Raw genomic sequence first — 14,268 nt, 5'->3', positions numbered from 1 at the left:
CCAGTCTCAAGCACTTCAAAGTGTAACTAGTTTTGGCAAGTGTGGTTGGTTGTCCTGACCCAGCTGCCAGATGCCCCTCAGATTTACCGTTCAGGGATAAAATAGTAGCAAGGAAACAGTCCAACAGCTAGAAGTTTGTACACAGTTGCCAGATAACTTCTGAAGCATGCCATTAACGCAAGCTGTCATTCATCTAATACAGCTGCTTCCTGTGTCCTCTTCAGAGGATATCAGCTGGGAAGACCATACAGCTAGGCAGGCGCAATCCAGGAGGTTCCTACAGAGCATTGACGATAACTTTCTGATGCAAGTGGTGGAGGAACCAACAAGGAAAGTTGCTCTGCTGGACCTTCTATTAACAAAGAAGGAGGGACAGGTGGAGGATGTGAAGGTTGGAGGTAGACTCGGCTGCAGTGACCATGAAATGGTTGAGTTCAGGATCCTGCGTGGAGGAAGCAGGGCGATAAGCAGGATCAAAACCTTGGACCTCAGGAGGGCTGACTTTGCCCTCTTCAAGGAGCTACTGGGAGGAATCCCGTGGGCCAGGGCTCTCGAAGGCAGGGGGGTCCAAGAGTGCTGGTCGCTCTTTAAATGTCACTTCCTCCATGCTCAGGAGCGGTGCATCCCCCTGAGAAAGAAATCGAGCAAAGGAGGCAGGAGACCTGCATGGTTAAACAAGGAGCTTCTAGCAGAGATCAGGCAGAAGAGAAAGGTCGATGGAATGTGGAAGGAGGGACAGGCCACTTGGGAAGAGTACAGGAATGTGGTCAGAGCGTGCAGGGATGCGACGAGGAAGGCCAAAGCCCACCTGGAATTGAAGCTGGCAAGGGATGTCAAAAACAACAAGAAGGGCTTCTTCAACTACATCAGAAGCAAAAGGAAGGCTAGGGACAATGTGGGGCCGCTGCTGAATGAGACGAGTGTCCTGGTGACGGAGGATGCGGAGAAGGCAGAGCTACTGAATGCCACCTTTGCTTCAGTCTTCAGTGCTAAGACTGGCCCTCAGGAATCCCCGGCCTGGAGGTAAGAGAGGAAGCCTACAAAGAAGACGACTTTCCCTTGGTCGAGGAGGACTGCATGAGGGATCGCTTAAGTGATCTGGATGTCCACAAATCCATGGGCCCCGATGGAATGCACCCACGAGTGCTGAGGGAGCTGGCGGATGTCATTGCTGAGCCACTCTCCATCATCTTTGAGAGGTCCTCGAGGACAGGAGAGGTGCCTGAGGACTGGAGAAAGGCCAGTGTCACTCCAATCTTCAAAAAGGGCAAGAAGGAGGACCCAGGGAACTACAGGCCGGTCAGCCTCACCTCCATCCCGGGAAAGGTGATGGAGCAGCTTATCCTGGAGGTCATCATCAAGCAAGTGGAGGAAAAGAAGGTTATCAGGAGTAGTCAGCATGGATTCACCAAGGGGAAATCATGCCTGACCAATCTGATAGCTTTCTATGATGACATGACTGGCTGGGTAGACGAAGGGAGAGCCGTGGATGTTGTCTACCTTGACTTCAGCAAGGCTTTCGACACAGTCTCCCAGAACATCCTCCTAGGGAAGCTGAGGAAGTGTGGGCTGGATGAGTGGTCAGTGAAGTGGATAGAGAACTGGCTGAATGGCAGAACTCAGAGGGTTGTCATCAGCGGCGCTGAGTCTAGTTGGAGGCTGGTAACTAGTGGTGTCCCTCAGGGGTCAGTACTCAGCCCAGCCTTGTTTAACTTCATCAACGACCTGGATGAAGAGTTAGAATGTACCCTCAGCAAGTTTGCTGATGACACCAAACTGGAAGGTGTGGTGGATACACCAGAAGGCTGTGCTGCCATTCAGTATGACCTGGACAGGCTGGAAAGTTGGGCAGAGAGGAACCTGATGAGGTTCAACAAAGGCAAGTGCAGGGTCCTGCACCTGGGGAGGAACAACCCCATGCATCAGTACAGGCTTGGGGTGGATCTGCTGCAGAGCAGCCCTGTGGAGAGGAACCTGGGAGTGCTGGTGGATGACAGGTTAACCATGAGCCAGCAGTGTGCCCTGGCTGCCAAGAAAGCCAATGGGATCCTGGGGTGCATTAGGAGAAGTGCGGCCAGCTGGTCAAGGGAGGTTCTCCTTCCCCTCTACACTGCCCTAGTGAGGCCTCATCTGGAGTACTGTGTCCAGTTCTGCGCTCCCCACTTCAAGAAAGATGAAGAGTTACTGGAGAGAGTCCAGAGGAGGGCTACAAAGATGGTGAGGGGACTGGAACATCTCTCCTACGAGGAGAGGCTGAGGGAGTTGGGCTTGTTCAGCCTGAAGAAGAGAAGGCTGAGAGGGGACCTAATAAATGCTTATAAATACCTCAAGGGTGGGTGTCAGGAGGATGGGGCCAGACACTTTTCAGTAGTGTCCAGTGACAGGACAAGGGGCAGTGGGCACAAACTGAAGCACAGGAAGTTCCGTCTGAACATGAGGAAGAACTTCTTCCCTTTGAGGGTGACGGAGCACTGGAACAGGCTGCCCAGGGAGATTGTGGAGTCTCCTTCTCTGGAGATATTCAAGACTCGCCTGGACAAGGTCCTGTGCAGCCTGCTGTAGGTGATCCTGCTTCGGCAGGGGGATTGGACTAGATGACTCACAGAGGTCCCTTCCAACCCCTACCATTCTGTGATTCTATGTAACTGTGCTTTGGCCCCATGCAACTAGACTTTCTGAAAGCTAGAGCCAGCTTGCTACGCATTACTGGAAAAACAGACTTTTATGTTTGTTATATGCTTCAGAAAGTTATATTTTTGTTTCTGTGTCTCTGAAACCCATTGGAAAGATCATCCTGCGTGAAAGTATACAACTAACAAGCTGGTGAAGCTCACATAGCTGGTTTAAGTAGCAGACAGCAGTGTAACCTGTTCCCATGCAATTCCCATATGTCCTCCAGTGTGCATATATAACTTGCTTGATGTGAACAAGTGGAGGATCACCAGTTCTGTCAATAGGAGACCAGCCTTTGTGCTTAAGATACCTGGCATGATTCTTGACTCTAAGTTCAATCCTGAGCAAACCACTTACGCGCGCCTACAGGTTCAGATGTTTGCATTCCAAACTGCAGAAAGAAACCAATTTCACTTCAGAAGCTGTTCATTAGTTTGAAGGTAGTAAACATATCTAAGTCCTGCTCTCCTGCAGCCACTCTCCACCTGTAAGCTCTTACAGGTAATACCACTTCCTTTCTACACAACTATGTTGAGAACATAAATACGCCAGAGACCATGAAGTACTCTAGAAGAAGGGACCAGAGAAGTACTTATATCAAAGGAAATTATTTTTTATTTTAGACTTACTGCACTTCTTGCAAAACTACCAAAACATCACTTGCAGTCAAGATTTAAAATAGCAGTTTAAAACTGCTTCTACTCAGCTGCAAAAATTTACAGATGCAGTTACACAGTTACCTGCAGAGCTTGAATTTTACAAGCCTCTTCTTGCTGAATAGCGCTGGCCATACTCCCCTTCATCTCGTGCAATACAGAATACAGACCATCAAATTCTTCATCCAACTCGCTGATTGCATTCGAAGAGTTTACCTGAGAAGAGAACTGAAACTGCTGCAATTTGTACTGGGAACTATGCAGACTAGTCTTTTCAACTGAAAGGCACATCGCTTGCCCAAACGTGCTTTGCTATGACCACTAGACACCTTGTCAAAAAGGAAAAAAAGCATTAGGAATGATGGGCACCTCCTAAGCAGACTTTACATCAGGACACTGAACACTGAAATCCATGAAAATTCCACGATACTCAAGCTTGCACAGAACCAATACAATTGGCAACTTTGTTCCATGCCAGAAGGCCTTGATTTCCCTCTCACAATTATACATGGATTGCTGCATGTTTATAAGGAGGTAGTTATCCAGTCTCATAAAATTATTTGATACTAAAAACTGCATCAAGAAGCCAGCTGAAAGATGTGCTGGAAGATTTCAATTTCTGCAGTTAACTTGGCTCAGCTTTACCACAAAACAAACAACTTCTGGCTTATTGATAGACTAAAGGAACCTAAACCTCACCCTAGTGTAGATGCTTTAAAAATTAGATCTAACAAGCCCCACAATTTGCAACTGCTGAAATGAGAAAGTGCAAAACATCTTCTCTCAAGGATCAGGGTGGTCTCATTTTTCAGTCTGCCAAGCAGACTAGAAGTCTAAAAAAGATAGATTACTTCCAAGTAACAGAAGTTTGAAATTTTGCATCAAAATCCAGATTCTCTCTTCCATGCAAATCAAATCCTACAATAGTGTTGTGGGTTTGCATGACAAGCTTTTGGTAGCCGGGGGGGAAGGGGGGCTACTGGGGTGGCTTTTGTGAGAAGTTGTGAGAAGCCTCTCCCATATCTGACAGAACCAGTGCGAGCCACTGCTAAGATGGACCCGCTGCTGGCCAAGACCAAGCCAATCAGCGATGGTGGTAGCACCTCTGTGATAAGATATTTAAGAAGGGGAAAAAACCTGCGGTGAGATGGCAGTTGAGAGAGAGGAGTGAGACTACACAAGAGAAACAACTCTGCAGACACCAAGATCAGTGAAGGAGGGGGAAGAGATGCTCCAGGCACCGGAGCAGAGACTTTTCCCCTGCAACCCGTGATGAAGTCTATGGTGAGGCAGGCTGTACTCCTGCAGCCCATAGAGGTCCACAGTGGAACAGATATGCACCTGCAGCCCATGGAAGACCCCATGCTGGAGCAGGTGGATGCCTGAAGGAGGCTGACCCTGTAGAGAGCCTGCGCTGGAGCAGGCTCCTGCCAGGACCTGTGGACCCAATGAGAGAGGGGAGCCCACGCTGGAGCAGGTTTGCTGGCAGGACTTGTGACCCCGTGGGGGACCCACGCTAGAACAGCCTGTTCCTGAAGGACTGCATACCGTGGGAAGGACCCACGCTGGAGAAGTTTCTGGAGAACTGTCTCCCATGAGAGGGAGCCCACGCTGGAGCAGGGGCAGAGTGTAAGGAGTCCTTCCCTGAGGAGAAAGGAGCAGCAGAGCCAGCGTGTGATGAACTGACTATAATCCCCATTCCCTGTCCCCCTGCACTGCTCAGGGGAAGGAGGGAGAGAAACAGGAGCAAAGTCAAGCCTGGGAATAAGGGAGGGGTGGGGGGAAGGAGTTTTAAGATTTGGTTTTATTTCTCATTATCCTACCCCAATTTGATTGGTGATAAATTAAACTTCTGTTTCTCCCCAAGTTCAGTCTGTTTTGTCCATGACAGTAATTGGTGAGTGATCTCTCCCTGTCCTTATCTTGACCCATGAGTCTTTCATCATATTTCTTCTTCCCCGTCCAGCTGAGGACGGAGAGTGATAGAGGGCTTTGGTGGGCACCTGGCATTTCTCCAGGCTAAACCAAAACAAATAACTTTTCACATGAAAAGCAAAACCACCATACCTGGAACAGGTTGCCCAGAAAAGTTGTAGATGCCCCACCCCTGGCAGTGTTCAAGGCCAGTCTGAACGCGGCTTTGAGCAACCTGGTCTAGCAGAAGGTGTCCCCAACCACATCAGAGGGTTTGGAACCGGGTGATCTCTAAGGTCCCTTCCCACCCAAATCATTCTATGGTTTGATACCTTTTGACTAGAGAAAAAAAAAAAAACAGTTTTTCTATCAACTGCAACATGAAGATACATTTTAAACTTCATTCTTCTAGCCCATCCCTTACACACTATCCCAACAGTTTGAGACTGAAAAAACTGGAAGGTTGCTCCCTTCTCAGCTACAACCTATGAGCCTTAATATATATACCTGAACGCTTTTTATTCTATGGTTCAGCACATCCATGAAGTTGTGAATTTCATCATTTTTGCTCGCTAGAGTAGAGACAATCCTTTTCAGCGTCTCCTAGAATGACAAAAACAAGTGAGAGAAGTTGTAAAAGAACCTTGTCATTTTTTTAACCGTTACCATTTCAACATATACGGAAATTCATCATACACATGCCAGCCGTGGTGGATGTAACTCTTATTCTGATGAGAGTAGGAAATACATTTTGCTAAAACAGAGAAAGCATATCAAAGGTTTAAGTAGCATTCCACCAAACTGAAGATCTTCAGTTGTTAGTTTAAGAGAAATTGAGTATCTATTTTATGATGCACCACTTTTTCACACGTTTTGCTACCCAAGTTACTGCAACTCCCAAGTCATCTAAATCAGACCATCTACTGGCAGCACATTCTTTCACACACAGCTTCTCCAGATAAGAAAGCTAGTGCTTGCACAACCGAACAGGCAATCAATAAAGAAAGAAGAAAAGCTGGTAAAAGTTAAACCAGAAGAAAAAATAGCATTACCTACTGTCAAAACAAGCTAAATAACTAAGCCAACAGTTTATTCTATAGACAGAATAAATTTGTAACGGTGACTTGTAAATTTATTCTACAAGCGGTAAAATATTTTGGTGAATAATTTATATATTCTAATTAAAAGTGACCTCAAACAGGGAAGCTTACTGACAGCTGAGAATCAAGGTTATTTCTGTGGTGTATTACTCCAGCTATTAAAAAGTAGTAGGTTCAGCTTACAAAACACATACTAAGTGGGTAAAATTGCTAAGCACATCAAAATGCATTTTTAAATTACGTAAGACTACCCAGTCCAATTCTGTTCAGTAGCTGGCCACATATGATAAGAATATGACAAAAACACATACAACTTGACTTAATTTTAAGTATCAAGCGTTACTACTTAAAGCTTAACGCATATCAGCATATGCAACTAAAAATAAAGGACAAGGTGAGGAGGTAACTAACAGTTCTCTGTTATTTAATTCAGGCTGGTTGGTAATAAGTTCTAGGAACAAATCTGACTCTAAAATGCTAGATTTGGCTCTTTAAAAAAGAAGTAAAACCTGTCTTAACTATAATTAAGAAATTATTAATCAATTGGACTCAGAGTTAACAGGGTTGCTCAGCTTAATGCTGTTACTTGACAACATTTAGGAAATCAAAGCAGGGGGAGCTAATAAGCACACATTAAAAACAGCCAGACCACCAAAAAAGACATTGCAGAGGTCTCTCCCTTAAGCAACTTCTTAATAACCATCTGCTACTTACATCACATTTGTTTGCTAAAAAGCCAGAGAAGTATTTTACCCTTTCACAACACCCAACAGCGAACCTCAACACTAGGTCCTGTACAGCGAATCACTCCACTAGTTCTAAGCCATCGCACCTGTTTCTTCTGGCCCCTTTCTCAGCAGTTTTCAACAAATCTGCAATGACGCGTTTATTGGTACTCCGGCCCATTGTCTGTGTCCATAGCATCATGCTTACAAAGTTAAACCACTACCAGAGGAAAGCGAAATTTTATTGCTTTTACCACTGGTGTTGTGATGGTCTGATGTTGTTGGGGTTGATGTAGCTTGAGAATTAGCACGACTAGGCTGCTGAAGCAAAACAGTTAGCACAACTGGACAGGCCGCTGGGAAGGGCAGCTAAGAATATCAATCGAGAAAGTTCTGATAGTGCACATGATGTGGGTTAGCAAAACCAAGGACGTGGAGGCGGCCTGTTGCTATTGGCGTTAGTGCACAGTTACCAGTCATAAGGGAATGTGGGGCGCGTGAACAGCGCGTGATTTATGTCTGCAGCCTATCTGAATAAGCGTGATGGCATGTGCATATATGAAAAATGTATATAACCACGCAAGCGGAGCAATAAAGGAACCGACTGTGCATTGCATCAATGTGTGTAAGGGTCACTCCTGTCCCTGCACGGATGCTGAAACTCAGCATTATGTAAAGATATAAAGGACGGGCCAGCAATGACTCAGATGAGGACTCTGAGGAAGAGAAACACAAGACCAGACTGGCTTCTTTCAGAAAGAAAGAGTATAGCAAGTCTTGATCACTTCATTACAGAATCTTTTCATTGTCTGGTTAAAACTGAACACTTCTAAAGACAATTTTATACATATTAGAGTGGCAGATGAAACATCGTTGTCCAACCGCCTGCTTCTGCATCCACTACTGACCAGAGGCTATTGTTTCCACATGTCAGCCTGCAGCTAAGCCTTAGATCCTGTAAGCATAACTGTCAATTTGGATGAACAAGAGAACTCCCAATCCTCTTTCAGCTAGGATTTTAGGGCTTACTTGGTTGCACCACATGGGAAATAAAAAATTAGTCTTCTTGTACATAGTACTGAACAATATTTTTGGTTTTTACCGCTACAAAACAATTAAACGAAAAGATTTACCTGCAATAAATGCTTAGAAAGCCTTTACACAGCCAAATACATGGCAGCAACTTGAAGACAGCTGTCAAGCAAGGTTTTCCATTACATCTAAAGTTGAAGTCAACTGACCACACAGGGAGCAGTACGGCTTTCAAGTAAGCTATCAATTTTTCCAAACAGAAACTCCACCAGGTCTGACCAAACTCAAACAAGTTTAAATGCGTTCTACAAACACAGATGCAAGAGGCCTACAAATCTCCACCAGCAGCACACAGAATTTTTCTTAAACACCAATGTACACGCCACGAGAGCAGAAAGTCAGCTTTTCGGAATCACTAACATATAATATTTCCTAATCACTAACATGTAATGAATAGATTTTCTTCCAAACATACCAACACACACACCAAATCCAAAACACTGGATTGTTGCCATTTCTTCCTTTAACAGGAATTTCTCAAAAGTCACGACAATTACATGTAACAAAAAGGGTGCTAGAAAAATTAACAACATAAGCAGCAGTTGAGGCTTACATTCTAAGAATTACAACGGCACCAAGCTCAGTAAAGCTTCTTCATACTTGTAGACTGAAGGAAATTTAAATCTATTGATGGATGTAGTATTTTGTAGAATCCTATTACAAATAATTTCCTTTTAGTTTTCTCTCTGGCCAGCATGTGTTAAGCAAGGTCAGTTTCAAATTCATTTTCAAAACATTATGGCATATCTACTACAGAATTAATTTTTGCTGCTGTCAGGGAGCTTCATACTGCCCTTCACTTCTATGTCCCGTTCTTCTTTTCTGAACCTAATACACTCTTCACAGAAGAAAACTGTATGGCATTCATAAAGCAACAGTGTGAATGCACAAGAGATGAAGAATGTAAAAGGATATGAAAAAGGACAGGAAGCACCGCAACAACACACGGTGGCTTGTAGTCGTGCCAGAAACATAAATGTAGGCAATACACCCTCCTTTGATTAGCTAGTAACTACCATCACACAGCACCTGTTGAAGCAGACGGGCACCTCACAAAAGTTAAAGGGTAAACTTTGATAAATTAAACAGTTACATTAGCTCTGTTTAAGAAGCAAGGGCTCAAGATCACACTGAGTTCTTATGGCCCGAGCCAATGCAGAACAGAGTTTCTGAAGCAGCCCCAGGCCTAGGACAAAATCCTGTGCCATACTAATCTTCATGTGCAGATCAAATTTCAAACAAGAGGACATACTCACTTAGCCACCATTAATTTAATCTTCTGCACTTGTCCACATGTTCAAGTTGCCAGAGTCTGAAGAAGTACTTAAGACAATACAGGTAACAACAGCAAATTAACAAAGTACTGTAAAATACGAGATTGACTGCAATTTTATTTCTGTATTCAGAACCTCTGGACAGCAGTGAAATTCAAATACAACCAATGACGCCACCCGGGAACATCCAGCTAGAGCACCCGCAACAGCTGCAGCCCTCACTCCCTCCTTCTCAGAGAGAATGATCTCACGTAATGGCGGTGGTGTCAAATCCACACGGCGTCTATCAGAAGCACGTTTATTTGGCATTTCACACCTCACCCCAAAAAGCGCAGATGACCACGAAGGGGCAGTGCGCAGACGCACACACCCGTGACCTGCCAGTTTCCAGCCATCAGCCGCGCTAGCTATCCAGACCCCACTCAAACCAGCTTCCAAGCTAACACCACCGCCTTAACAGTGGCGGTAACGGGAGCCCTTCCGGAGCGCCGGACTGAAAACCAGAAGGCCGAGCCGGAACTTTTCGCAGAGCATGTTTTTTAAAAAGCCCAGCCCTCGGCCAGGCACCTCCCGGCTCCTCAGCGGCTTCCCCGCGGGGCAGAAGGCGCGCCAGGGAAGGAGGGAGCCGCAGGGCAGCAGCCGCGGGGTGGGAACAAACTACAAACCGCTTTCGTTAACCGGCCCCGCTCAGCCCAGGAGCGGATCAACGGGAGACAGCGGGGCCTACGCGCGCACCACGGCCCCGCGGACAGGAACACACCACGCCAACGAGCCGCACGTCACCGGGACGCAGCAGCCGCGGACCCCGAAGGCCCCCCCCCCGCCGCGCACCCCGCCGCCCCGCTCCCGCGCCTCTCCGCGGCAGGAGGCTTCCCCCAGCTCCAGCGGCGGCCGCCCACCGCGGCGCCGCAGGCGACGCTCAACTCCCGCCGCCCCTCTCCTCAGGCAGCGCGGTCGAGCGCCGCGGCAACGCCCCGTCTGCCTGCCCTGCGGCTCCCAGCGCCCGGCGACGCAGGCAGCCGAGCCCGCGTCGCCTCGCACCCCCGACCGGCCCGGCCGCCCGCCGCGACCCGCGGGGAGGCAGGGCCCCCGCCGCCGGCACTCACTTTCTCGTCGTCCATAGTGAGAGGAAGGAGCGCAGCCGGTACCGCCAGCGGCAACCGGCCCCGGGGCAAAGAGCGCGCGGGGACACCGCCCCCGCCCCGCCCCCGAGCGCCAGCGCGTGCGCGCGGGGAGGGCAGCCACGCCGCCGGCGCATGCGCGCTGCGCCCCGCTCCTTCTTCCCCGTCCCCGCCCCTGCTCCCGTTCCGCCTTCACGCACGCCGGCGGCACGTGCGCCTCGCTTCCCCACTCGGGGCGGGGTCTCTGGGCACGCGCGGTCGGAGCTGACAGCCGAAGGGAGGGGACGGGCCGCAAGTGGGGTGCGCTGAGAGCCGCGAGTTCGAGCCCCGGCCCTGGCCCCGGTTGGGGGGGGGGTGGGGGGGAAGGTTGCCGCGCGGCCGGGGCCCTGGGCCCTTCCCCGCTGCGTGGCGTGTGATTGCAGCAAGGCCACGATGGCACTAATGGGTGTTCTGTTGCATTGCTACACTTCTGTATTGATTATATTTTACATTATAGTATAGTATAGTATATTATGTTATAGTACGTTATAGTATGTTGTAGTATGTTATAGTGTGGTATATTATATGATGTTATATTACCATATTATGTTATCTTCCTATATTATGTTATATTAGGTATCCGTAAGGCAGCGTTGCTTTATCTTAGAGCTCACTAATCCAATTTAAAAAAGAAAAAAAAAAACCTGTTTCACTGCACTATTGGAAAGGAATAGTGATTTCGTAATGGTGATGTTTTACAGAGATGCAGCCATAAAAACGGGCTGGAGCGCAGCTTTATGGCTTCACAGCAGCTTTGAGCGCTGTGCTGATATTAAAAAGCAGCGCTTTTCACACCAGGTGCGCAGCAGCGGGAGCCTGCTTCTGGCGTGGAGGTTTGTCGGAGTGGGGAGGCTGTGCCGCCAGCCGGCGACGGTGCCTCGTCGGAGGCGTTTGTGCCCCTGCGAGCCTGGTCTCCCCTCCACTGGCAGCGCTGCGCAAGCGCAGGGCGAGAGGACGTGCAGCAGCAGCGGGGTGGTGTGGTCCTGCCAAGAGGCACAGCTCTGGTCTCCTCGGCTCCATCCAGAGGTGTCCTGGGGCTGCGTTACCTTGGCTGTCATTTGGGCGTTTATTGTCTCCTCCAGGTACTGGATATCTCATTTGTCCCACTTAACACTCACAGCCTGTTCTAGCAGCTTCCCTTTGAAAGGAGAGGAAGGAGCATCGTGTCTGGTCACACCACACCTCAGGCTGAGAAGAGGCAAGCAGTATTACGCCCACGGGAAAAACAGTTGCTGCTGGGACCCGGGCATACCCTCGGGCTACCCGCAGCAGAGAGCTTGGCTTTGCCTGTCATGCCTGCTGGTTTTGCTGGTCCTGAATAGGAAGCCCCCACAGCCTTTGGCTTGAGGAGCCACTGTAAACCTCTCAGAATGGTTTCAGAGAATTCGGAGCGTGGGGCATGGCCACCACGACACAAGTCAGCAGCCTGCAGCTGCTGGAGGACGTGACTGGTGGTGGCAAATGAGAAAGCTATCGGACTGAATGATAACTGGGATTGCTCCATTGCAATTCATCTGGCCACCCTCCCCTCATACATTGTTCCAGTTTCATACCAGACTGGCACCAAGGGGTTTTGAAGTTGGGGAGTGTTTTCTTCTTCATAGTGGTGATGTCCTTTCAGAACAGGACTTACCTGCCATGTCTTCCCAAGGGTAAAAAACGTGCTAAAGTTTTTCAAGGAGACAGCTATGGCTCTTAGAATGTAGCCTATCTGAATAAGCGTGATCGCATGTGCAGATATGAAAAATGTATATAACCACGCAAGCAGAGCAATAAAGGGAACTGATTGTGCATTGCATCAATGTGTGAGAGTCGTTCCTGTCCCTGCATGGAAGCTGAAACTCGGCACCTGGCCACCTCCTAGGAGCACTTACTGTCTTGAAACTCATGAGAATTACAATGTTGATATGCTTTTCTTCCAGCTCCAAGTCGAAGATTGTGCCATTTTTGTATTTCCTTCAAGAAATAGTTGGACTGCAGTACTTACTTATTTGCAGTGCCAGACACAGCTCTGTTGCCTGTGAGGAGGAGGCAGCAGGTTGTTGCATTTCTGTATGGAAGAAGGCTTGGAAGTAGTTAAAACTCGTACTGAAACTCTGTCTGAGAAACCAAGCTAGCAAAATAACGAGGCAAGAAGATGGCCGTGGATGGCCTTTGTAACACAGTATATTTGCTTTGTGCTGGCTTTGAGAAGGGCTGGACCCTGTGGTGACTGCTACAGACATCAGAGCTGGTTACGTGCAACACAGTGTGGCTCTGGCATCACCTAACCCCTCTCCTTCTGCAGCTCAAATTCACCGTGACCTGTTATTTTGAAAAGGTCTTCTTTTCATGTCTTAAAAAAACCAAGCAGCTCACTCCCACCATCGACCCAGAGCCCTTTTGTGCTTTTGAGGGTAGGTGCATGGGCATGGACTGAACCAAGGGGCGAGTCCCAGACAAACTGCCCCAACAGGCTCTTCATTGATGCAGACTTCTCTTGCTGCACTGATTTTTTTTCTGTTTTTTTGTGGTTTTTTTTTTTTTTTTTCTTTTTGAGCAGAAGGTCAGAAACCGCTAGCACAAGCAGTCACTCAGAGAAAGATCGGTGGAGCAACTGAGAAGGCTGGGTGCCTCGGTGTATGGGACCTGTTCTGCCCAAACAGTCTAAGAACAGTGAAGACCTGCCTGCCTTTCCTCCCAGCTAACTACGTGCAAATGGCGGGGCCGGATGGGGGGGTTTCGTGGGCCATGGCCAGGGCTTCCTGGGAGTCACTGCTAAGAGGTCGTGACAGTGCTGCTCCTTCAGTGCTTGATTATCGCTTCCTTACCTTGATGAACACCAAAGCCTCAGAAGCCAATCTGATGAGGCCTTATTATATTAAATGTAATTACTGCACTGTTTCTATCATGACTCAAGAAATAAGATTTGTGCAATTTCCTTCTCTCTGCTAACAAAATCTGAACTTTTTTTTTTTTTCTTTTTTAAATATTAGCTGCAGTTAAAGAACTGAACTGAGAAATTTTGATTAAAATGCCCCCTGGTATTCCCAAACTGGTAGTGGTGCGCCTCAATCAGAGTGTTCTGCTTCATATCAAGAACAGAGGACAGTGGGCAGAGGAAAACAGGCTTTCCTACTGTTCTTTGAATCAGTCACTGCACTGAAGGAAACACAGTGAGGTTTTATTTATGGGCATGCAGAGAAGGCTGTGGCTATCAAATCTGCTCTATTGTTTCAGGCTCTGCAATCATAGAACTAAAATGTACACACAAACATTGCTTTGAGACACAAACTGTGTGTTACCTATGTATACTTAGTATAGTAGGGCTTTGATTTTTGATGAATTTTCTTAGCAGACTTCCAGTTAGAAAGGGAGGAGACTAAAATGTGTTCTGAGACTTAAAATACTAATTTTCCTCCTCTAGAACGCACGTTAAAATCTACTGCATTGCTGGTTTTATGCACACTAAGGCATTCATTAAAAAAAAATAGAATCAGAAACAAACAAAAAAGAACTGAGACTTGAATTGCTCTTCGCTTAATGATACTTTCATGCCAGTGTAAGTAAGTTGTCAAATGAGGTTTTAGAGCTTTTTAAACAACATTTTCCACACTTCAAGCACTATAAATCAATGGTGAGTCTGTCTTCAGTGGCACTGAATTGCGAGGAGGGAGGAAAGGAGTTTTGTGTGA

General features: G+C 47.5%; 1 protein-coding gene across 5 annotated transcripts in view; it reads right to left on the bottom strand.

The window, feature by feature from the left end:
• Positions 1–10,644, bottom strand: part of FSD1L (fibronectin type III and SPRY domain containing 1 like) — a 34,527-nt gene extending 23,883 nt beyond the window's left edge. For 2 of the 5 annotated variants that reach the window (XM_075410598.1, XM_075410599.1), the window contains exons 1-3: positions 10,541–10,644; positions 5,751–5,846; positions 3,414–3,557 (exon numbers count right to left, since the gene is read on the bottom strand). In XM_075410598.1, the coding sequence (XP_075266713.1) occupies positions 3,414–3,557; positions 5,751–5,846; positions 10,541–10,555 (255 nt within the window). In that variant the 5' untranslated portion in view covers positions 10,556–10,644. The remainder of the gene's footprint in view (positions 1–3,413; positions 3,558–5,750; positions 5,847–10,540) is intronic. The other 3 variants (XM_075410600.1, XM_075410601.1, XM_075410602.1) reach the window with 2 other exon arrangements.
• Between the last annotated feature and the right edge of the window lie 3,624 nt (positions 10,645–14,268).

The sequence above is a fragment of the Opisthocomus hoazin genome, chromosome Z, assembly GCF_030867145.1.
Source record: "Opisthocomus hoazin isolate bOpiHoa1 chromosome Z, bOpiHoa1.hap1, whole genome shotgun sequence".
NCBI classification, from domain to species: Eukaryota; Metazoa; Chordata; class Aves; order Opisthocomiformes; family Opisthocomidae; genus Opisthocomus; species Opisthocomus hoazin.
The sequence above is the reverse complement of the archived record's forward strand: the minus strand, read 5'-3'. Positions and strand labels throughout refer to the sequence as shown.